Source organism: Engystomops pustulosus, chromosome 4 (genome assembly GCF_040894005.1).
Source record: "Engystomops pustulosus chromosome 4, aEngPut4.maternal, whole genome shotgun sequence".
In the NCBI taxonomy this organism is placed as follows: domain Eukaryota; kingdom Metazoa; phylum Chordata; class Amphibia; order Anura; family Leptodactylidae; genus Engystomops; species Engystomops pustulosus.
This window is the reverse complement of record NC_092414.1, coordinates 138,227,949-138,252,565: the sequence shown is the minus strand read 5'-3', so window position 1 is coordinate 138,252,565 and position 24,617 is coordinate 138,227,949. Positions and strand designations below refer to the sequence as shown.

Genomic DNA, 24,617 nt, shown 5'->3' with positions numbered 1-24,617 from the left:
TATAAAGATAACTGTCAAGATTTTATATAATTCTTTACTAGCCTATATGCATACAGTTTAGTTAAACCTTGTGCATAAATGTAATATAATTATTTGACTCTATTTCTATTTGACTATTTCTCTAATTAAATCTGATTAAGATATTTCTTCATTGGATTCTCTTCCCATGCAGTCAATGTGGACAGTTTTTTGCTGGTTTCATCATCAATGGGCCACCCCCAGGCCTTAAAGAATGGTGCCAGGTTTTTATTGACTGCTTGAGAAAACTTCTCCGCCCAAAGATTCATCTTAACATTCTTGTTACTGCTGACATTGGTCATTGTCTGATACTCTGAGAAAACACGCTTAAAGGGACTCCAACCAAAACTTTCCTGTAGCTGAAAGACAAAATATAATACATTAAAAAGTTGATATAACAAAGAGAAATTAGTACAGAAATACCACAAAGAAAATTATGAGGAGAAACAATAAAAGAAAGAGGTGAAAAAGAGCAATTTAAAAACTATTTTATCACTTCACAAGATTCTACTTCTTCAGTTAACTGTTATGCGTTGGAAGGTAAAGAGGGTTCACAGTGCTGTCCCTTTAACCCCTTAATGACTTGGCCTTTTTTAGTTTTTTCACTTCCATTTTTCACACCCCACCTTCAAAAATCTATAACTTTTTTATTTTTCCACATAAAGAGCTCTGTTATGGCTTATTTTCTGCGTAACAAATTGCACTTCGTAGTGACGGTATTTAATGTTCCATGGCGCGTACTGGGAAGCGGGAAAAAAATTCCAAATGCAGTGAAAATGGTGAAAAAACACATTTGCGACGTTTTCTTGTGGGCTTGGATTTTACAGCTTTCACTGTGTGCCCCAAATGACAGGTCTACTTTATTCTTTGGGTTGCTACGATCACAGGGATACCACATTTGTACAGGTTTTATAATGTTTTCATACATTTAAAAAAATTAAAACCTCCTGTACAAAAATTTTTTTTTTGATTTTGTCATCTTCTGGCGCTAATAACTTTTTCATACTTTGGTGTACAAAGCTGTGGGTGGTGTCATTTTTTGCGACTTTTGATGGCGTTTTCATTGCTATCATTGTTAGGACTGTGCTACCTTTTGATCACTTTTTATTAATTTTTTTATATTTTCCAAAATGGCAAAAAAATGTCATTTTTCACTTTGGACGCTATTTTCCGTTACGGGGTTAAACGCAGTGAAAAACCGTTATTATATTTTGATAGATCGGACATTTTCGGACGCGGTGATACCTAATGTGTTTATGATTTTTACTGTTTATTAATATTAATATCAGTTCTAGGGAAAGGGGGGTGATTTGAATTTTTAGGTTTTTTTAATATAATTTTTTTTTTTAAAACTTTTTTTTACTTTTACTTTAACTATTTTTCAGACTCCCTAGGGTACTTTAACCCTAGGTTGTCTGATCGATCCTACCATATACTGCCATACTGCAATATGGCAGTATATGGGGATTTTACTCCTCATTCATTACAATGTGCTGATAGCACATTGTAATGAATAGGTTAAAACGAGACAGCTTCGGGCCTTCGTGAGGCCCGATGCTGTCATGGCAACGGATCACCGCTCCCCGTGACGTCATCGGGGAGCGAAGATCCGCGCCAAGATGGCGGCGCCCATGCGGCGCCATCTTTTTGAAGCCTCCGGCAGCATTGCCGGAGGTGATCGCGGTGAAAGCACCCGCGATCGGTGCTAGCACCGATCGCGGGTGTTACCGGTAAGCCTTTGCTGCAATATGCAGCAAAGACTTACCGGCTATGGAGAGGGCTCGGCCCGCGAGCCCTCTCCATGTACCGGGACCCGGCGCGCGCCGTACTAGTACGGCGCGCGTCGGGAAGGGGTTAACTGCCTTTCCAAAAAATTAGAATGAATTGACAATGTGAACTCACAGAAAGTAGAATTTATTTGAAGGATGATATTTTATGTATACAGGCAGGTTTGTTCTTAAGTTGAATTTGTATGTAAGTTGCAACTGTATATTTTATAGTTGTAGATCCATACAAAAATTTTTTCGCCCCTATGACAATTGGAGTTTCAAAATTCTTTGCTGTAATGGGACTATGGATTATCAAAAAAGCTTCATTACAGACATCTTACAGCTGATCATTGCAGTCTGGGACTATAGAAAAGCATTCGGAGAGCTTCACCAAAGGTCATAGTGGGTAGACGGGTCCATCTTTAAGTAGGGGCCGTGTAAGTTGGGTGTCCCTAAGTAGGGGACCGCCTGTATGATGCCATATAATATCTTAGTGCCAAAAAGGTACAAATGATGTATTAGTCAACACTACCTGAAGATAAGTCTCAAGTGCTGTCCATACACTCCACTCATTAAGCTGCGCTCCATTCTTCATGTACTGCTGGATTCTATTTTCTCGGATTTCTGGCTTGAGAGCAGGATGAGCTTTATCTCTTGGGATTCCCAGCACAGTTTCATGCACATATACTGACCACAGGTTACAGGTGGCTTCTGTGGTGTGAGGGGGGAATTCCCAAACTCCCCTTTGCTGGTTGTGACCAAGTTCATGTATGGGCCCCCAGAGACCTTTCTTTATATTTTCAACACTTACTAGAGTAGGTGCTAATGGCAAATGGCACATAATTGGGTGTCCGGCATGCAGCCAACCTACAGCAATACAAAAAGACTAAACAATACAATCAACATAAACATGATATATGTTTTATCATATTTAAGATAAGTAGCTTATTTTTCAAAATGCATGGGGCTTGTTCTGCAGTTCACTTTCCTAACTATGTGTTTATCGCCTGTATCTAAAGTTTTATAACAGAACCACAACCTTGATGCGATTTGAATGATGAGATTCATATATATTATATGATGCCAAAATAACGGTGCTATGCTTCTATGTTATTATATAGCTCAAGTTTTTGACTCCCAACTGTGTTGTATTTCTATAGTGTAAACTAAGCCTAGTGAATAGATAGTACTGTCAAAAATGAAAATTGATGGAGTAATTGATTAAAATTCATGTAACTCAAAAGATTTTCTGCTCTCTCCTGGTTAATGGAACTAATGATGTAAATATCATTCTTGACAATTATAATGACTTCAACATGCCATGTTATATTTGTTTATTTGTTATATTTATGACACATAACTTATCAAATTCACTTACATAGTCCCAAGGGACTATCTGTTACTGATTGGCTTGACAAGTGGTTGTGTTCAGTAGCTTACACTTCTTTTGATACAGCCTTAAAATTAGTTAAAAAGATAGGCCTTGATGCCCAACACCGACATTAATGCCGCTTTAGGTTGTTAACTGTTTACAGAGATAGTTTGCGTATTTTGGCACATTATTGGGAGACTTCTACATTACACGCCTGTGTTATTGGGAAACTTCAACATTAATCGCTGTCAACCAATGGGCTGCGTTATCTTATGTGCTTACTTCAAGGTGTTTAGTTCCATTTTGGTGTGGCTGATAAGACACATAGCTGGGAGCTCCTTCTATTATTTGGATTCCTTTACATTTGAGAGGTCAGTTCACATGAGTGTAGGGTGATGCTTTAGCCTATGGAGTGGGTGGTGAGTAAGTTTAATTTGCCACTGGCACCAGACAAGATGGTAGGCCCTATGACCTGTTTAAGTTTTCAGGATATTACCATAGATTCAGATCAGATGGAGATTAGGTTATCTGAGGACAAAATTTTGATTTGAGGAACAGGAAAGAATTGTCCTTAAAGGGGTTTTCTCCCCATAAGAAAATTCTCACATTTCAATCCCTTATTGATGGTAACACAATAAAGATCATTTTAACCCTGTACTTTACAACTTTACAAGTTTTATTGCTGCTTTAGCTCCTATCACTCCCTATCGTGCTCAGTGCAAAATCCCAGGGTGTGGGCAGGGCCTCTCTAAGCAGACACATTACTGTATTATCCATCTAGTTTTCTGGGATAACAATGTGGTTAGATTATCAGGGTACAAGGTGTATATGCACTTTAATTTGGCTTCTGATATTGTACTAACACACATGGAGATGAGACAGATCAGAGATGCATGAGATCCATTAGATGCCTATTACAGAGTCAGCTCTGCTACTCTGCTCTGTTCTCAGTCTCACAGCTATGTGCCTGCCTCACCCTTCCCCCTGGATCACTTATCTCCTAGCTTGTAGTTTGAAGCTTGTCTCTTCTCAAAATCTCCTGCCAGGAAGTGAATCAATGGGGCTTATTTACTAAGGATCCACAGATCGCATTTCCATCGGACTGTTCATGTTTTTCGGCATTTGCGCCACTGGGACAGGGATTCAGAAGGGGATTGTGTCGCACGCGATTGGATTTTGGCACAGCGGTGACGGCTTTCATGCGACAGAAATCGGGGGGGGGGGGGGGCGTCGGACGATCCGACTGATTCGGACTGAGTGCAGGATTTAATATTCAAATTGTGCCGCAAGACAATGCACTTATATACCAGGGAAGAAGATGGTGAACTCTGGCGGACCTGAGCGGGGAAGCAACAGATACAGGATATCGGGCACACAATCTTAGTGAATAACGGCACAGTGCACTATTTCCGGACAATGCACTTCGGGTGAACTCCGCCATCCGGGGCTAGGACTGCACGGGCGTGGCTACAGGCCCAAGACACAGAAATCTCAGCAGCACAATCTCATCCAAGATGGCTGCCACCTGACTCTAAGTCTACAGTTACAAGGTAGGATCTAGGGGCAACTGAAATTGTGTACAGCAGGACTGATAGAGACAGGTTGGACTTGTATCTGTGAAATGCTGCATTGTTGTTAATAACAGTGAATTAGAGAATGTGTTATTTTGAGGTGCTGAGTACATATACGAAACTTGTCTTTGTGGGAATACCCCTCTAAAGGAAACCTACCATCAGAAATGTACCTATTATGGTAGATCTGATAGCTGGTTCCTTGTAATCTTCTAAATATGTATCTATCCTTACCTAAACCTATGATAGTTTTATGCTAAGCTAAACATTATTTAACTTTTTTCTAATTTAACTTTCTAAAATCTCTTCTGTTGGACATAGAAGGTGTTATTTCCATATTATTAGCAGTAGCTCTGGTCTTCAGTGCTGACAGCTGTACCACTATGTACCTGAGCACCACCAAGAGTTCCAAAAGAGCTGGAATCGCTGCAGGAGTGTTAGGGAAGCCTGGTTTAGAGGGTAGGGAGTTTATGTAGATGTGGCATATTCCTTGATCTATGTTTTTTGTTTGATATCATTCCTTTTACTATGTGCACCACTTTTAGTTTAGAAATTAGGATGCTATGTGGGTATGTGCTAGGATGCTATTTGTTTGACCTGTTCCTCCTTGGAGGAAAAAACTGTTTGAGTTGGGGGGGGAGGGGGGTGGAGATTGGGATGGAGGGGAAGTTTGGTCTGGCTGAAAATAATAAACAGAGATTGCTTTCTTTTGAGAACTGGATGGGAAACTGGGAGGAGAAGGAGAGTAAGGTGTCTTGATGGCGGAAACCTTTAAGGGGATGTCCTGGAACGTTCGGGGCATGGGTAATACAAAGAAAAGGCGCACCATATTTGAGTATATAAGGAATAGTGGCGCAACTGTGATTGGGTTACAGGAAACGCACTTGACCAAGGATACTGTTTCCTTAACCCAAAGGGCATGGGTGGGGCATAGCTTTCATGCCTTTCATACTACATATTCTAGGGGTGTAAGCCTGTTAATTGCCAAATCAGTCCTGTTTGTGTGTTACTCCTCTAGCTCGGATCCAGAGGAGAGATATGTGGTGGTACACTACATATATGTGGTGGTACATTGCCGAATATACAGTTGGAAGAAAGAAAACAAAAACAACAACGGAAGAGGACGGCGCCTCGCGTAATAACGTAGGGATAGGTCAGTATCGATTGAGGTGAGAAGGTGGGTGCTCACCTGATGACCACTTGTTAGTAAGCGGTAAATAAATAAATCCAATCGGGGGAAACGAGGTTTCTTAATTGTAAACCAAGGTTACTGCAGCAACTCCTACGCTCTCCAAAGAACCGGTAACCAACGGCACCGTAAAGTAAATAATACAGGAGTACACAAAAAGAGGGGAGAGCCAAATGGGTGCGCTTGTAACCGGAAATTAAATAAGATCTTCAAATGTGATGGAATTCACACTATTTATTGATATGAACAGATCATATTATTGTTCATATCAATAAATAGTGTGAATTCCATCACATTTGAAGATCTTATTTAATTTCCGGTTACAAGCGCACCCATTTGGCTCTCCCCTCTTTTTGTGTACTCCTGTAGAATATACAGTTGGGAATGTGTTCTAGTGGTATTATATATACCACCACCATATTCCTGTGTACCAATGCCTGAGCTACTAAAGAACTTGGAGCAATTGCCAGATGTGCCCTGGTTAATAATGAGGGACTTCAATAAGGTATTATGTGAGGAGAAAGACAGGTTTAATAGTGGAGGAGGTGGAGGACTGAATAATTTAACTTCTTTGGGGATGTGGTGTATAGAGCTAGGGCTCCATGATCTGTGGCGGGAACGCAACAAAGGGGTGCGTCAGTATTCTTGTGTCTCCTCTACATATGGCTCCCTGTCCCGAATAGACATGATATTGGGCACAGAAAGGGTAATACCAACTGTGGTGGATATCACTTATTTGTCACGAGCACTATCAGATCATTCTCCTCTATTGTTAACTGTAAATTGTGGGAGGGGAAGGACACGTATAAAGGGTGGATGGCGCATGAATGCCTTCTGGCTACGGTTGATAGATGGGATGACGATTAAGGAACGCTTAAAGGAGTATTTAGAATTTAACGAGGGATCCGTGTCTAGAGTGGTATTATGGAACGCCATGAAAATGTTCCTGCAAGGGGCTCTTGCTAGGGAAATTAAGAAGGGGAAAACTAGATCCCGACAAATTGGATGGGAACTGCAGAGTGAGGTGAGGGAAGCAGAACAGCAGCATATTCAGATTAATACAAGGGAAACTGAGGTTAGATGAATAGAGGCACAGAAACAATTAACAGAGCAAATGCTGGAACAGGCGGAGAACAAGCTTATGTTCCTGAAAGATCAGTTCTATGCCGAGGGAGAACAAACTGGGAAACTCCTAGCGAGAATGGCGAATGCCAGGCGAACTAATTCCTACATATATGGATTGAGGGATGTTGGAGGGAGGTCACGGACACAAGGGGCATATTGGAGGTATTGAGCACCTTTCAGAGGCAACTATATTCCTCTAGAGCTAATTACTCGAGGTCACAAACTCTTATTTAGAAGGGGTGAATATGTCTAGATTGAGTGGAGAAGCTAGGGAAATGCTGGAGGCCCCGATTTCTTTGGAAGAACTGGAACAAGCAATGACAGGTATGGCCAACGAGAAGGCTCCAGGGATGGATGGTCTCCCAATAGAAGTGTTTAAAGAATTTGGGGAAATATTACTACCACAATGGTTAGAAACTTTGAAGGAAAGTCTTGAACAAGGTAGTTTACCGGCTTCTTGTTATGAGGCACTGATAGTAGTACTCCTGAAAGAGGGGAAGGATGCCAAGTTGCCAGAGTCATACAGGCCAATATCTCTCTTGACGGCAGATATTAAGTTATTAGCTAAAGTATTAGCAAATCGGTTGGGGACGGTGGTAAAGACAGTGGTGCACCGGGACCAGTCCGGTTTTATGCCATCCAAAACGACGGCACTGAATCTGCGACGACTATTCCTAAATTTCCAGGCTGCAGAGGTGGTGAAGCCGTGGTGGTGTCTCTACACGCCGCCAAGGCTTTTGATAGTATAGAATGGACGTACCTATGGGCTGTACTAGAGAAGCTGGGATTTGGACCTAATTTTATATGGTGAGTCCGTATATTGTACAAGTCACCAGTGGCAAATGTGAGGGCAAACGGAAGAGTGTCAGAACAATTCCACCAACAGAGAGGTACGAGACAGGGGTGTCACCTATCCCCTCTTCTATTTGCCCTAGCTATGGAGCCTCTGGCTTGCATGATACGACAACATCCAGATATAAGAGCGTTCACATACAGGGGAGGGGGGAGAAAGGGTTGCGTTGTATGCGGATGATGTCCTGTTATTTTTGTCTGAGGCCCAGACTACGGTGCCAGTAGTAATGGAGGTGTTGGAGCATTTGGGGGGATTTTCTGGCATAAGGATTAATTGGCTAAAATCGGCATTGCTACCTCTGTCCAGAAATTACCCGGTACAGTTACAAGAGGGGGTAATCCCTGTTGTGGAAGAATTTAAATATATGGGTATCGGAGTCACTAGGACAATTTCCGACTATGTGGAACTGAATTTATTGCCCATATTAAGAGAGGCGCGTTCCAAGATCCAGGTGTGGAATAAGCTACCTATCTCGGCTTTAGGGTGGGCAAACTTAATTAAGATGACATTAATGCCACAATTTTTATATATTTTACACAATGCACCGGTATGGATACCGAAATTCTGGTTTAGGAAGATTCATGGCCTGTTTAGGTGTGCCTAGGATAAAATTAGAAAAACTACAACTGCCCAAGTGTAAAGGGGGTTTGGCGGTTCCAGACGCATGGGCATATTATATAGCTCCTCAATGTCAGCATTTCGGAGGGTGGGAAAGACCGGTGGAAGAGTCTTGGTGCCCAGTGGTAGTAAGGCATTTTGGGGAATACGCTGGAACCAGTGGCTGCCCTAGAAGCAGGGAAGCTGGGAAATAGGGGAAGTCGATATCCAACACTAACGTTAATGCAGAAAATTTGGAAGGTGTACAAGCAGATAACGGGGATGGGATTCTGGACTAAGTACACCCCATTATGGAATAATCCACATTTGGGGGAGGTGTATATGTTGGAAATTAGTCAAAGAGGGGGGTAAGATATCTACAACAGATATATGATGAGTCTACTCTCAAATCATTTGATCAGCTGGTGGAGGAATTCCAGATACCCAGGACTATGTTTTATCAGTACCTACAGCTGCGCCACAGCTTACAGATGCAATTCGAATCTGAGGAGGTCAGTTTTTCATCATTGGGAGTTATGAATGGAGTAGTGCAAGCACAAAATATGAGGAGCCTTATTTCATTGCTGTATGGCACAAGTTTATATGCTTAAATAAAAGCTACCTGATTTAAAAAAAGATATTAGGACACTTGTTCATACACTGGGGAGGGCTACAAGCAGAAGTGTGACCAAATGGAAGGCAGCTTGGGTTTCCCAGGGACACAGCGATCGTTTCATAGCTAGGATTTTGAGCCATGGGATCAGGGTAACGTGATATCTGAAATTGGATTCTAGTTTTACATATGGAAGGCAATGATTTAGAGTTGTATAGTGTAGTTGCAATAATCACATATGGTAACAGTTTGGACTGAAAATGTTCAACAGAAGAAATGTTGGAACACACAATGAGGGTCATTTACTAAGGGCCCGATTCGCGTTTTCCCGACGTGTTACCCGAATATTTCCAATTTGCGCCGATTTTTCCTGAATTGCCCCTGGATTTTGGCGCACGCGATCGGATTGTGGCGCATCGGCGCTGGCATGCACGCGACGGAAATCGGGGGGCGTGGCCGAACGGTAACCCGACGGATTCGGAAAAACCGCCGCATTTTTTTAAAAAAATTGGTCGCACGGGCCATACTCACATGCACCACGATGAAGACGATGAACTCTGGGGCACCTCGGCGGACTTCGGCGCAGCAGCACCACCTGGTGGACATTGGGCGCAGGACCTTCATGAATCGCCGGAAGACCCGAACGCTCGTCAAAGAAGCCGCCGCTGGAACGTGAATGGACCGGGTAAGTAAATGTGCCCCAATATGTTCACAATCTGAATAAGGCCTGTGTGAAAGTTGACTGTGCTATTTTGGCCCTTTTATGGAAGCATGTGTTGTGACAACAATGGTGTTTAGAGAAGGGTAAGGGAAATTATTGGCTTAACAACGGGGTACACCTCAACGCTGTTGGCATTGATCTGCGGGTATTGCAATTGCAGGAGGGGAGGCCTCTGCTCTTGTGGGTTGTGGATCATGCCTAAGGTATCAAACATGATTCCTATGGTAGGTAGAAGATTATTGAGGTTGGTATACCCCACCTTCAAATTTATGGTGTACTACAGTATTTTTGGTTTACTTATAGGGTGGAGCCCCTGATAGTCAAGGAGAAAATGTGTAGCCGCTTAATATGGCTGGTTTGGTGCCTCAGAGCTGGTGGTGACTGCTGGTGCTAAAATTAGTGATTTGTTAGGTAGCCTCAGGCTGCATTCCCACATCAGTTTTTCTGAAGCAGTTTTTGAAGCCAAAAGCAGGTATAGATCATAATGAGTAAGAAAATATAATTGAGAGGTGCTAGTTGTCTATCCATTCCAAGTTTGTACATCAAAAACTGCATCTGGGAACATGGGACCCACCATCAAGGACTGTCTATCAAGAGTTTATTCATAATACTAAGTTTGGATATATTTTATCTGTTACGTTACAAAATATTGAATGGGGCAAAATCATTTTATAGAAACAGTGGTTGTGTGTTGATTTTGATTTAGAGGAATAATCTGTATGGTCACAGTACTTTGGTCGGGAAGAGTATATTAAATTATATCCGGTGGCGTAACTAGAAGCTGATGGTCCCAGTGCAAAGTCTGTGCCAGGCCCCTGACTATTATGTATGGTTTATAGTGACCCCGTAAGGGCCCCCTAAACCTCTTGGGCCTGGTGCCATCGCAACCTTTGCACCCCCTCAAGTTACGCCCCTGATTATACCCAGTCATGGGCATTTATACTATTCCTTACCTGCAGAGATCTGAACATCTGCAACAATTCTTTCTGGACGAGGCAGTTTCTTTGGTACAGAAGCAAGATCAGCTATTGCTTCCATAATCTTATCCCATAAAGACAACATGCACCACGATGAAGACGATGAACTCTGGGGCACCTCGGCGGACTTCGGCGCAGCAGCACCACCTGGTGGACATTGGGCGCAGGACCTTCATGAATCGCCGGAAGACCCGAACGCTCGTCAAAGAAGCCGCCGCTGGAACGCGAATGGACCGGGTAAGTAAATGTGCCCCAATATGTTCACAATCTGAATAAGGCCTGTGTGAAAGTTGACTGTGCTATTTTGGCCCTTTTATGGAAGCATGTGTTGTGACAACAATGGTGTTTAGAGAAGGGTAAGGGAAATTATTGGCTTAACAACGGGGTACACCTCAACGCTGTTGGCATTGATCTGCGGGTATTGCAATTGCAGGAGGGGAGGCCTCTGCTCTTGTGGGTTGTGGATCATGCCTAAGGTATCAAACATGATTCCTATGGTAGGTAGAAGATTATTGAGGTTGGTATACCCCACCTTCAAATTTATGGTGTACTACAGTATTTTTGGTTTACTTATAGGGTGGAGCCCCTGATAGTCAAGGAGAAAATGTGTAGCCGCTTAATATGGCTGGTTTGGTGCCTCAGAGCTGGTGGTGACTGCTGGTGCTAAAATTAGTGATTTGTTAGGTAGCCTCAGGCTGCATTCCCACATCAGTTTTTCTGAAGCAGTTTTTGAAGCCAAAAGCAGGTATAGATCATAATGAGTAAGAAAATATAATTGAGAGGTGCTAGTTGTCTATCCATTCCAAGTTTGTACATCAAAAACTGCATCTGGGAACATGGGACCCACCATCAAGGACTGTCTATCAAGAGTTTATTCATAATACTAAGTTTGGATATATTTTATCTGTTACGTTACAAAATATTGAATGGGGCAAAATCATTTTATAGAAACAGTGGTTGTGTGTTGATTTTGATTTAGAGGAATAATCTGTATGGTCACAGTACTTTGGTCGGGAAGAGTATTTTAAATTATATCCGGTGGCGTAACTAGAAGCTGATGGTCCCAGTGCAAAGTCTGTGCCAGGCCCCTGACTATTATGTATGGTTTATAGTGACCCCATAAGGGCCCCCTAAACCTCTTGGGCCTGGTGCCATCGCAACCTTTGCACCCCCTCAAGTTACGCCCCTGATTATACCCAGTCATGGGCATTTATACTATTCCTTACCTGCAGAGATCTGAACATCTGCAACAATTCTTTCTGGACGAGGCAGTTTCTTTGGTACAGAAGCAAGATCAGCTATTGCTTCCATAATCTTATCCCATAAAGACAACACAGCTTCCGGATCCTCTAGTGAGCGGATTGCATCAGAAGGGACAGTAAGGATAATGTTCTCTGTAATGAGCTCAGCCCAAGGAGCTGCTAAAGAGCGAAGTGTTTCCATCCATAAGGAACTGCTGGTTTGTCCTGGTAAAAAGAGACATTTAGGCACATGACACAATACTATAAAATAATGTGCTGCAATAACATTCTATTTTTCCATTTATGTAGTAAAATATAAGGTAAAAACTTTAACTCTTTCCTACATTTCTAAGTATTTTTGTCTACTAAAGAACTTGCAGCAACATATCATTTGATGATATTTTGCTTTAATGCTTCGGACCACATAGTATTTCAATTAATTTGATCTTTTTCTGATTGTTAACCTTGATTTATTTGATTCTTATAAGTACACATCTCCCTCAAAAAGAAAATCTACCATCAAAATAAAGCATGATAAATCAGGGGCACTTAATCATAGATGTAGACACAGTGGGGCTTATTTACTAAGGTCCCGCGGCTGCATTTCCGTCGGGTTTTCCGACACTTTCGGGGATCTCGCCGGTGATTGCGCCGCACGCCATCGTTTTGTGTAGCAATCGCGCCGGGTATCATGCTGCATAGTGTTGCAAGCCATGCACTTACATGCACCGGGAGGAAGATGGTGAACTCCGGCGGACCTGAGTGGGGAAGCGACACATGCAGGAAATCGGGCACAGGATCTTCATGAATCACAGAAGATGTGCATTCCGGCGGACAACGCACCTCAGGGATCGCTAAGGGACCAGGTAAGTAAATGTGCCCCAGTGTCTGTGGCAATGTTCTTTTATTTGTTATCCATGGCTTCCTTTCTTCTAAACTTAACTTTTATAATTATTCTAATGATCCTAAAGGGCTCTGGTGGGAGTTTCCAAAGCTCTTCAGTGCCATACAGTCTCCCCCTTAGTATTACATCTATAAACAGCCCCCCACTACTTGTTATACACCTTTATACAGCCTCCTCCCCCCAAGTAATACATCTATATACAGCCCCTCCCTAGTAATACATATACATACAGCCCCACATGTAAAAATTGGTGCAGGTGTTGCAGTTTGTGGGGTATTAGTGAGGGGGTTATGACTGAATGTGAGGGGTCATATGGGGTTATGTGTGCCGGCAGGCGCATAGAATGACGCGGCCGCTGTGATGACACCAGGATCTATGGGTAAGTGCCCCTGGTTTATCCTGCTTGATCTTGATGGTAAATTTCCTTTAATGCACAAGATGGTGTGAAACAGTGTGGTGAGCTAATAGTAAGTTTGGGGGGCTATGAGTGAGTGGATGGCTATTACTGAGTGTGGGGCCTTTTACAAAATTTTGTGGGGTATTAGTGAGGGGGTTATGACTGAATGTGAGGGGTTATAAGGGGTTATGTGTGCCGGCAGGCGCATAGTATGATGCGGCCGCTGCCGATGTCATACTATGCGCCGGCTGTAACATGGATGCATCCTGCCGCCTGTTACAGAAGAAAGAAGAGGAGCCACGGGGAAGCCAGAAGAGGATTAGCGATGACAATGGGGGAGCAGCGCTGCACATTGGGGCCACCGGAGGGTGAGTATGTAAGCCTTTTTTCTTTTTTTAAGTGTTTTTTTTTTTTTAAGTATTGACTCGTGTGTAAGCCGAGTTGAGGTTTTTCAGCACATTTTTTGTGATGAAAAACTCGGCTTATACACAAGTATATACGGTATCTTTCTATCTATTACCTCGCATTTCTATCTATCTATCTACCTATCGATCTATCTACCTACCTATCCATCTTTCTTTTCTATCTGCCTACCTATCTTTCTCTCTATACCTTTCTCTCTATAGTCTATCCATGATCTATTTTATTTTTCTCTCTCTCTCTCTCTCTCTCTCTCTCTATATATATATATATATATATATATATACCTTATATACTCGATATATATATATATATATATATATATATATATATATATATATATACCTTATATACTCGAGTATAAGCCTAGTTTTTCAGCACAAAAAATGTGCTGAAAGCCCAAACTCGGCTTATACTCGAGTAAAAAAAATATATAGGTTTTACCAGGTTTTTGTGGTAAAGTTAGGGGCCTCGGCTTATACTTGGGTATACTCGAGTATATACGGTATACTAACCATTTCTGTCTATCTATATCTGTCTATTTTTTCATATAAAAATGTAAAGCTGGCACTTACTATCTGTCCCATTGACTTCAATGTAAAAATAACATAATGTCAGTTAAGGTCAGTTTGGCACCATCCATCCCTTGCCCCAGATCTCTTGAGACCCTAGCAACGCCCCTGGTGTATATGCTGTATTAGTTTGTGTATACTCTATGTATGAGTGTATAAATGTATATACAGTATGAGTACATAAATGTGTATATAAATATATACATGTATGTACTGTATGTGTGTAGAACTTTATCTATGTGTATATAAGTATAGGAATGTGTGTACAGTATATATGAGTATATGAATGTGTGTGATTCTATAAACATGTGTGTACAAATATTTATATCTTTTTTAAAGAGAAGGGGGGCCCAGAAGCTACTGACAATTTGAACTTATACTACTCTGAAAGAAAATCATCTATAAAAACTGCAACTGTTGATTATTTGAAAGAAACTGGCATTCTGCAGATGCAGGTATAGCCTCATTCACACATAGCATTTTAGTTGCATTTTTAAATGCAACTCATATGAGGAGGGGCTTGGCCAGAACACATATGCATTTCTAATAAAACAAATGCATTCTGGAATGAACACCACTAAATTGCACTTCCAACACACCAGAATTGCCTCCAATTTTTTTTCTTATTTTTTCAAGCATAATATAACATTTAGTTTTCACAAAAGAAGCATATTCCTGTACAATATTTTGCAGATCAGGAAATTACGACATAGGACAGGTGACGCTGCAATGCTTTTTCAGTAAAGGCTAAATATCATGCTTGAATAAAATAAGGAAAAAAGCGGAAGCAATTCTTGTGTGTCGTGTCTTCATACTCTACTAAACTGGATTGAGAATCCTACATTTGCACCACCCATCATTATTGAGTGTATGGTACATTCGTTTTGCCCACTGAAATGTAAAATGTGAACAAAGCCTAACTCTTGAATTACGTATAGAGACCTTTTAGTTAAAAGCACCCCTTCATCTACTTGGCAGCACATAAAAGTGGCTATTTGAGAAGATACAAGAAACATGCTATGATAGGAGGAAGTCTTCCGTGGATCCATCTGCAATACAGAAGATTCCAGAAATCTTAAGCGCAATCAGAACAAATTTGGACAAGTCTCCAATTGCCCTTCTGTTCCATTTTCCAAGACACTGTCCCCACCACAGTAACCAGTAAGTTTTGTACCTCTTCTAGAGTCTGTAAGCATTACAACCGGTAATCAGGTATAGTAAAACTTACCCGAAAAAGTGGCTTAGATCATTTAGTCAGGCTGGGTATGTCTATTTACAAAGATACATTAGCTAGAAAGGAATGTTTGTTCTTACCTTTAATAAATGTTGAAGCTGATTCAGCTCCATAGACTGTAACTGGAACAGTCCCTAGTTGGCTTTTTCCCTTGACAATAACATACACAAGTCCTCCCCAGATAGAGGATATCACAACCTTTTCACCATTAACATTCTTTCTGTGCACAACCACTGGAGCACGGCACAACTCTTCTGCTGAACTTAGGTTATCAGAGTGGCAGCCAACCTGTACCTGCAATACACAACAAGTAAGATAATAAGACCTTATGCAACTGGTAGAGCCACAAGCTTAATGCATTTGCAGCTTAATACAGAGCCACTATGGCTCACTAGTCATAGGTTCCTGGGATAGGTGGTGGCACATCCAGAGGACATAGTAGTCTACCTTATAGACAATGGATCTGACTGTGGTGCTAAGATCTAAGAGAGAGAGAGACTCTAAAATGTGTCTGCTATTCCTATATAGACACAGGCCAAGGCTAGGGCAATGTAACACATGCAGTCATCACCCAGACCCCTCATAAAATTAATGGAGGGAGAAGAAGAGTCCTTTTACATCCTTTGAGTAGGTCAACCTTGGGTGATGGCCTACTCACTAAATGTCAAGGTATAAGTCCCCATCTGGATTTATACATCAACGGAATATGTGGCACTATCCATATTTCAGTTTCACCAATGTCCCCGTATAACTACAGGTAGACCTCTGGAGTAAATATGTCAACAGCGGAGAGGTGGCTTCACTACAACAGGGAGTAATTACATAACCCCTAAACTATTACCACTAAACTCATCATGCATAGTATGTATTCCTGCAGGTATTATGAGGAAAAAGCTGGAATTACAACCAAGTGTATTGGATGCCCTCAGGGAAAGATATCAGCCAAGAAATATTATGAGGCAGACAAGGTTGGTTTACACCTCCTAGTAATAAAAGGAAGTTATCATATGCCAGGCCTCCTGGTGTCATCACAAGCAGGGGGTTGTCAGGAAATATTAGAATCTATTTAGATGAAGGTTTCCATCTAAAAAATGGTCATTGTTTGGGGGTCCTAGGTGGACGGTTTGATCAGGCCTTTCTGCTTCCCCAGGCACCAGACTTAAAGCGTCACATAATGTATTACAAGTGGTAGCAGCTATATCACTCAGGTTCTTGGAGGGCAGAGAGCTGTCAGAGTACGTTCCAGTGAAACCCGGCAGGTCCCTTTCCTGAACCTAAGTCAGATCCACTCAGCGAGCAGCCAGGTTCCTGACAAAGGCTCTATAATGAATACATATGTTTACATTTATTCTGTATGATTCTCCAAAAAGAGAACCTCTATATGCCTATAAACGTACAAAGATTTATAGGTTTAAAAGTATACTGCTATCCTTCTGAGCAAACATAAATAATCTATTTATATCCATTAAAGAAAAAAAATATTGAAAACATTGTCATTTTCATATATGTCGCATATACACTCACCGGCCACTTTATGAGGTACACCTGTCCAACTGCTCGTTAACACTTAATTTCTAATCAGCCAATCACATGGCGGCAACTCAGTGCATTTAGGCATGTAGACATGGTCAAGACAATCTCCTGCAGTTCAAACCGAGCATCAGTATGGGGAAGAATATGATTTGAGGCCTTTGAACATGGCATGGTTGTTGGTGCCAGAAGGGCTGGTCTGAGTATTTCAGAAACTGCTGATCTACTGGGATTTTCACGCACAACCATCTCTAGGGTTTACAGAGAATGGTCCGAAAAAGAAAAAACATCCAGTGAGCGGCAGTTCTGTGGGCGGAAATGCCTTGTTGATGCCAGAGGTTAGAGGAGAATGAGCAGACTGGTTCGAGCTGATAGAAAGGCAACAGTGACTCAAATCGCCACCCGTTACAACCAAGGTAGGCAGAAGAGCATCTCTGAACGCACAGAACATCGAACTTTGAGGCAGATGGGCTACAGCAGCAAAAGACCACACCGGGTGCCACTCCTTTCAGCTAAGAACAGGAAACTGAGGCTACAATTTGCACAAGCTCATCAAAATAGGACAGTAGAAGATTGGAAAAACGTTGCCTGGTCTGATGAGTCTCGATTTCTGCTGCGACATTTGGATGGTAGGGTCAGAATTTGGCATCAACAACATGAAAGCATGGATCCATCCTGTCTTGTATCAACGGTTCAGGCTGGTGGTGGTGGTGTCATGGTGTGGGGAATATTTTCTTGGCACTCTTTGGGCCCCTTGGTACCAATTGAGCATCATTGCAATGCCACAGCCTACCTGAGTATTGTTGCTGACCATGTCCATCCCTTTATGACCACAATGTACCCAACATCTGATGGCTACTTTCAGCAGGATAATGCCCCATGTCATAAAGCTGGAATCATCTCAGACTGGTTTCTTGAACTGGTTTCACTTTACTCAAATGGCCTCCACAGTCACCAGATCTCAATCCAATAGAGCATCTTTGGGATGTGGTGGAACGGGAGATTCACATCATGGATGTGCAGCCGACAAATCTGCGGCAACTGTGTGATGCCATCATGTCAATATGGACCAAAATCTCTGAGGAATGCTTCCAGCACCTTGTTGAATCTATGCCATGAAGAATTGAGGCAGTTCTGAAGGCAAAAGGGGGTCCAACCCGTTACTAGCATAGTGTACCTAATAAAGTGGCCGGTTAGTGTATATCGCATTGGTTTATTGACTTTAAAAAGCAGGTGAGTGTTACCTGGAGACCTTTCCCAACAGCAGAGGCTGGGAATAGTAGTGTTGCTTTTTTGTTGGGAGGCAGGTAAAGTCCAGTACTTCTCCATGCATCACCACCTGGAGGTATAACACAGATGTTAACTCTTTACGGTGAAAGTAGTGCAGGTAGTACTTGTATCCTACCTCACATAAACATATATAATATGTTCATGACTTGTATTTTTTAGGTTTATGTGGAGTCCAGACAGTAATACAATGGACATATAAGCTATACCATACAGTAAAGCTTTATACCATTGTTGGCTTCTAATGATGTACCACAGTCTGTAGGATATATATAAGATATTAAAGCCACAGAGGAGGGTATGGGTTAGGGTTTGACAGTTGTAACTTTTCACCCCCATGACTCTTTGCAGACAGACTGCACAAAGTTCATGCAATGTTAAAAATTTGTAATAGAAACAAATTAAAAGTCCTATTGAAAAGGATGTGTCAAGAAATATATTCCTATACAATATAAGCCACTGGTAATGGTTACATTTTTTCATATGTAGTTATAGTGCCCAAATTATTGAGATGTCACTTCACATCAGTGGAGGACTAGTTGAGAACTAGCTTCTGAAACTCTCAGAAATGTTCAATTGAGCAATTTTGATCATGTATGTACATACTATGTGGAATTTAGTAGACTTACGTGTTAAAATCTCATTTGATTTGTTGTTAAGGTTCTTCATGAAAGTACAAAAGACACCAATGGAGAATTGTATGCAATAGAGGGCAAAGATAGGAAAAGGTGAGACCTTGCTCACTTCTCTACTGCTTAGGAAGGTTTTTGAAAACTAGCTACAAAACAGAAAAAAATGACAGGACTCTGGGGAAAAAATTAAAACCAAAAGAAAATGGACATTGTTCTACTTGTTTTGCAAAGGGGGATCACATATATTGGTAAAAATCACATGTATTGGTAAAAATCATTTAGGAGCGGGCATATATATTGTAAACTCCAAAACACATTTAACTAAAATGGTTGTGTGAGGTGAGGAAGGAAGTTTTGAGCTGGTGATGTAGTTCATGTACAATAAACTCAAAAAAGAGTTTGCTAAAGAAGTATGCTAAATTCATGAGAAAATATTTCAGATTATCTCATACACAGATTTTCGTACATTCATGCCAGTTATACTTTACCAGGGTTTTCGACATCAATCTGTACCATTGTTGGCTTCCCATCAAGCTTTCCTGTATCCTCTTGATCTGATTCATATAAACAGTTGATTTCTTGAGCTAAACCTAGTATTAAAGCCTCTTTGGAGCAGCTTTTCACTGGGTGTTCTTTACTGACTTTGGGTAAATTACATCCTTGTATCTGATGTGAAAGCTCTTGCCACAAGGAGACAGTGATGGGGCTGGCTGGCAATTTCAGAAAACTTGAGATATCTTGTCTCATCTTTGACAGCCAGGTGGTTAGAGGTGGCCTGAGCTCCACTTCATTTTTCAGGTCACAAAGAAGGTGACAGACTGCCCGCAGAAAATGATATGTATTATTAGCTGACTCTGGATCAGGGACTTTAAAATTGCCCTTATTCACAGTTCTTTCCAGAATGCTAATCCCAAATTTATTAAGGATTTTGTTCCCTGGATACTGAGAAAGCACATCTGGATGAGAATAAGCCCAGTACCAGGCATGGCCAGCAATGAGAAGGCCTCCTCCTTCTGTGACAAACTGCTGGATTTTGTCTACTTCATCATCATTGTAAGATTTACAACAATATACACTGAACTCAGGACTTGCATTGGATATGGCACAGGAGATGCCTTCACCCTGCAGCATAGAAACAAGGCTTTGCAATTGCTTGTTAACACCTATCCTTCCATTTCTTCCTGCATCCAACCATGAAATGGCATTAAGAATAAATGACTTCAACTCTTGCTTATCAAGGAAGCATTCATGTGTACCCACTACAACACGCCCTCTACCAAAGTATGCAGCACCAAAAAAACACTGTTGGCTGTCAGTTATCCCAATTGGAAATGACAGAGGCCCATGTAGCAGAAGTTCTGATCCAATAGCACTCCCATTAATATCCAAGCTGGTAACTCCCTTCAAAAGCTGTTTTAGGTCCACGGAGAAGTCCACACTGCAAAAAGATCAGCCTTGGTTATTTGTTATGGACAACAATGCCTTTTTCAATGGACACAAGATTATGTACTGTATAGAAGACAAAACAGCAAAAAAAGAATGCAGTAAAAATATAATGAAATAATAGCAAAAATAATTTATAATTTATACTTACTCATCAAGAAAGGGAAATGGTGGCTTCTCATGCACTGGGAAACTCCCACTTTCTGCTATTTTATTAGTGAAATAGATACCAGCCATAGATGTTATTTTGTTGCCAGGAAAATGGTAGAAAACATTCAATTCTGGGTGGCATTCAGACCAATGCCAGGCTTGTGCCCCAATAAGGAGACCACCACCTTCTCTCACAAATGACATCATTTCTGATGCTTGAGTGTCTTCATATCCATTTGTACAGAATACACCCAAATCTTTCTGAAATGAAGATGTCACTTCAACTTCATGTCCAAAAATAGAAAGTGTGTGTGCCAGAAGACCTAGGTCATGTTGAGCACCAATTACCGCTTCTGAGGAGGGTTTCAACCAGGATATTACATTTTGAAGAAAATCCATAAACTGTGGCACATTGAGATATGATTCATGACTCATGACAACCAAGCGGCCCTTGCCATATCTAGATGCAGCAATGAGAACATCATTTGCAGGCGTCACCAGTACTGGGAATGCCGTGTCACCAGTAACAAGGAGCTTACAAGGAATACTATCTCCTGTGAAATCCAGATCTGAGATGCCTTTGGTAAGTGAAAGGTAATCTTTGTTAGTCAACATACTTTTTTGGTAACTGTAAAGATAATAAATAGAAAAAAAGAATTTGATCAAATCTAAATTTGTCAAAACAGTATATAAAATATACAGATTTGTTAACAGAGTCCCTATAGGCAGACTAAATTTGCATATTATTTTTGACAATGTTATTGATTAGTAGGGTGATTGGTTTTGACATTAACCAGCTACTGGTAATTTGAAGTGATTTGTGCAGCCACAAATAATCTGATGATAAGCCCAGTAGTACATGCAGAAATTTCACTGCAGTGGAGCAGATACTGATATATTGCCTTCCGTTTTACCTATTTATACTCTCCTATGATTTTCTTACAAAATTGGAGGTACTTTTTATTTTATTCCGAGGTAGCTGCACAAAAAATGTCAAATCTTGCAGCGTTATTTTTTTTTACATTTTCACTGTACTGAACAAATAACGTATTAGTTAATATGGTCAGGTTCTTGCGGATGTTGTGATACCTATTATGTGGAGTTTTTATTTATTTTTTAAATGCAATATTTAAAGGGAAACTGGAATTTGTTTTAACTTGGGGATTTCTATTTAATTTTTATTTACATTTTTATTATTTTGTTTAGTCCCACTATGTGACTTTCATGTGCGATCATTCTGATCGCTTGCATCATATACTGCAGTAATTCTATATGTCTGGTCTCTAGGAAACCAGTTTACTATCTGTGTACTACCTCCAGACACATCAATGGTGCTACTGTGGCAAACACAAAGAGTACAGGATTGCTTTATGATACCTGTCTTTACTTCGGGGAAGTTGGGATGGGGGTGGTTTTAACAAAGAAGGAACAGAGAAAATTGTGCCTCTGCCAAAAGGATTGTCCAAATCAATGAGAAATATACTGTTAGTTGAGATTGTACCTGGGTATAGGAAGATAGAAAATGAAAAAATCTAAACAAAATAGTTCTTCCTTAAGATTGAGTGTAGGTCAATTAACTATTTTTAATTTTTTAATATTTATTTATTTTTTCTTTACATTTATTTAGGCCCCTATAATGTGTGAAATTCAAAGGGGTCTTATTAGTCATATAATATGCTACAATACAATTGTATTGTTGTGTATTGGAAATATACTGCTTTCCTATAAGGTATTCAATAACAAGCCTGCAATCCACTGAAAGTCTCTGAGAGCCTCTCAAGTGTCATCATAAAGGATCGCAGTTATCTGATGACAGTCTAAAGCACATTTGGTGGTGTCCACATCAATGTTTAGGTGCCACAGCTGGGTTTGATTAGTGCCATCTTCTGAACACCGCCATACAATCTTAACGATGCTCTGTCATACAAATAGGTTAATTTTAAAGGACATCTACCACCAGGATGAAGGACTGTATGCAAATGAGCTGGGGGCACTACAGACTTCATTAACATTTATGGAGCCTGGAGCCCCTCAGGCTCATCTGCATACAGTCCTTCAACCTGGTGGTAGATGCCCTTTAAGCGAAATAGGCACTGCAAATGTTATTGTAAAAAAAAAAACTACTATACAGCTATGTCAACCAAAAATGTAAAAAGTAATGGCTCTTGGAATGTGACAAAAGAAAAACTGAAAAAATGGCTTGACCATAAAGTCTCAAAAGAATTTAATTTAGAGTTGAATATAATTAAGAGTAACAAAGCACCAATATGATACCAGTGTAAAGTACAACGTCTCCATCAAAAATCAAGCCCTTAACCAGCTCCGTAGATAAAAAATAAATGTTGTGCCATGTGGAACATAGTAATGCAAAACACAATAGATTTTTCACCCCATCTCCAAAATTAATAACGTATAAGTAAAAATATAGATATAAGGTATTTTCCTAATCATACTGGCCTATTAAATAAATATAACATGTTTAATTTTCATTAATAAGACCTAGCCACACAAAAATAGTATCACTGAAAGATACATCTAATCCTGCAAAAATTAACGTATAACTGACAAAATTAGTCCACTCTAAATTTCACCTACATTTTGTTTTAATTACTATGAAGCTCTTAAAGGGTTACAAGCATTGTTTAAACAGGTTTTTATAGTTTGAGGGGTGTGCTTTTTAAAAATGGGGTCATTCGAATGCAGTTTCAAATACCGTATTATATATTTCAAATCTCAAAATGTTATTCTTAAATTTCCTGAATCCTGGATCAAGTAAGCAGTCTAATGTTGTAATAAAATATAGGAAATGTTAGTCAGTAAATGTTTGTCAGTTAGTAGTAAATCTGTCTCAAAAGCAAATTATTTATAGGTTTTAAAATGATGAATATTTCCATAAGTTTGACAAATTTAAAGTTCTTTAAGTAAATAAAAACATATCAACCACAATTTACTACTAACATGAAATACAACATGTCACAAAAAGCAATCTCAAAATAACTTTGGTAAATTAAAAGGTTCGAAAGTTATAACCATATTAAGTGATACAGTACAAAGAAGCCACAAAGTGGCTGCATCCATAAGGTGCGGTATTATACGTTAGTGTATAGTGTAGGTTCTGGTACTGTATTTATTATATGTACTGGGTTTGGTTCTGGTGTTATGGGGCAAAAGCTTGCCTCTGGTGCTGTATTTAACTTGGTTCTAGTTTGGATTTATGAGTTAAACATAACAATTTTGTATTTATGGGGTATTAAATGGGCTGTATTTGACTTAATCTCTATTTAGCCAATTTACAATACGGGCACACACCATGGTCAGGTGTGTTGCTGTTTTTGGAAGAAAGCAGGCATGTTTGTCAACATCTGAATAGTGTAAGTGTAATATAGTATGTGTTTACTTGAGTAAGTAGGTATACAGTAAGTATTCTTCAATCACACCCTGCTGTACAATGGACTTTTTGCATGTAAAGTAGGGAGATTTTTGGTAAACATTTGAATCCCACTCCTGCACAGAACTGGAGATATCCACTGTTATAGTTGGGAATGCAATTTTCATATACAGCTCCCAATCCAAGAGAATTTCAGGTTGTGTGGTACCTTGGAAAAAAATCCAGCCACCGGCCACTGGTCAAATATATATTCTCAATGTTTGGGATATAGAGAATGTAATTCTACTCCAATAACAGTGCCATAAATTGCCATAATAATACCATTATACTATGCCAATAATAGTGCCCACATAATAGTGCTTATAATATGCATATAAAAGTTTTCTTTAGTCTCTGAATAACAGTGTTATTTTGTGCTAACGTAATAATGCTATACAGTCTTGTACAGTTTTAAAATTTACCACACCTGGTACAACAATGTAACGATTAGAACCCATAAAAATTCAAAGGCTTTATAATGTTATAGATTCAAATATTACTTAGCCCAGAATCCTTATGGTACTTGTAGAAAGAATTATACAGACCTTTTGTAGCTGCTCAATAAAATACGCCAA

General features: G+C 40.3%; 1 protein-coding gene across 1 annotated transcript; it reads right to left on the bottom strand.

Moving 5' to 3' along the window:
- Window positions 1-24,617, bottom strand: LOC140125652 (TRPM8 channel-associated factor homolog). The gene is made up of 8 exons (XM_072144521.1): window positions 24,588-24,617; window positions 20,617-21,243; window positions 19,511-20,460; window positions 18,348-18,442; window positions 15,654-15,867; window positions 12,032-12,271; window positions 2,320-2,654; window positions 1-377 (listed from the first exon to the last, which is right to left on the bottom strand). The coding sequence occupies exons 2-8, from the start codon at window positions 21,228-21,230 to the stop codon at window positions 126-128; spliced, it is 2,700 nt and encodes an 899-aa protein (XP_072000622.1). The 5' UTR covers window positions 21,231-21,243; window positions 24,588-24,617; the 3' UTR covers window positions 1-125.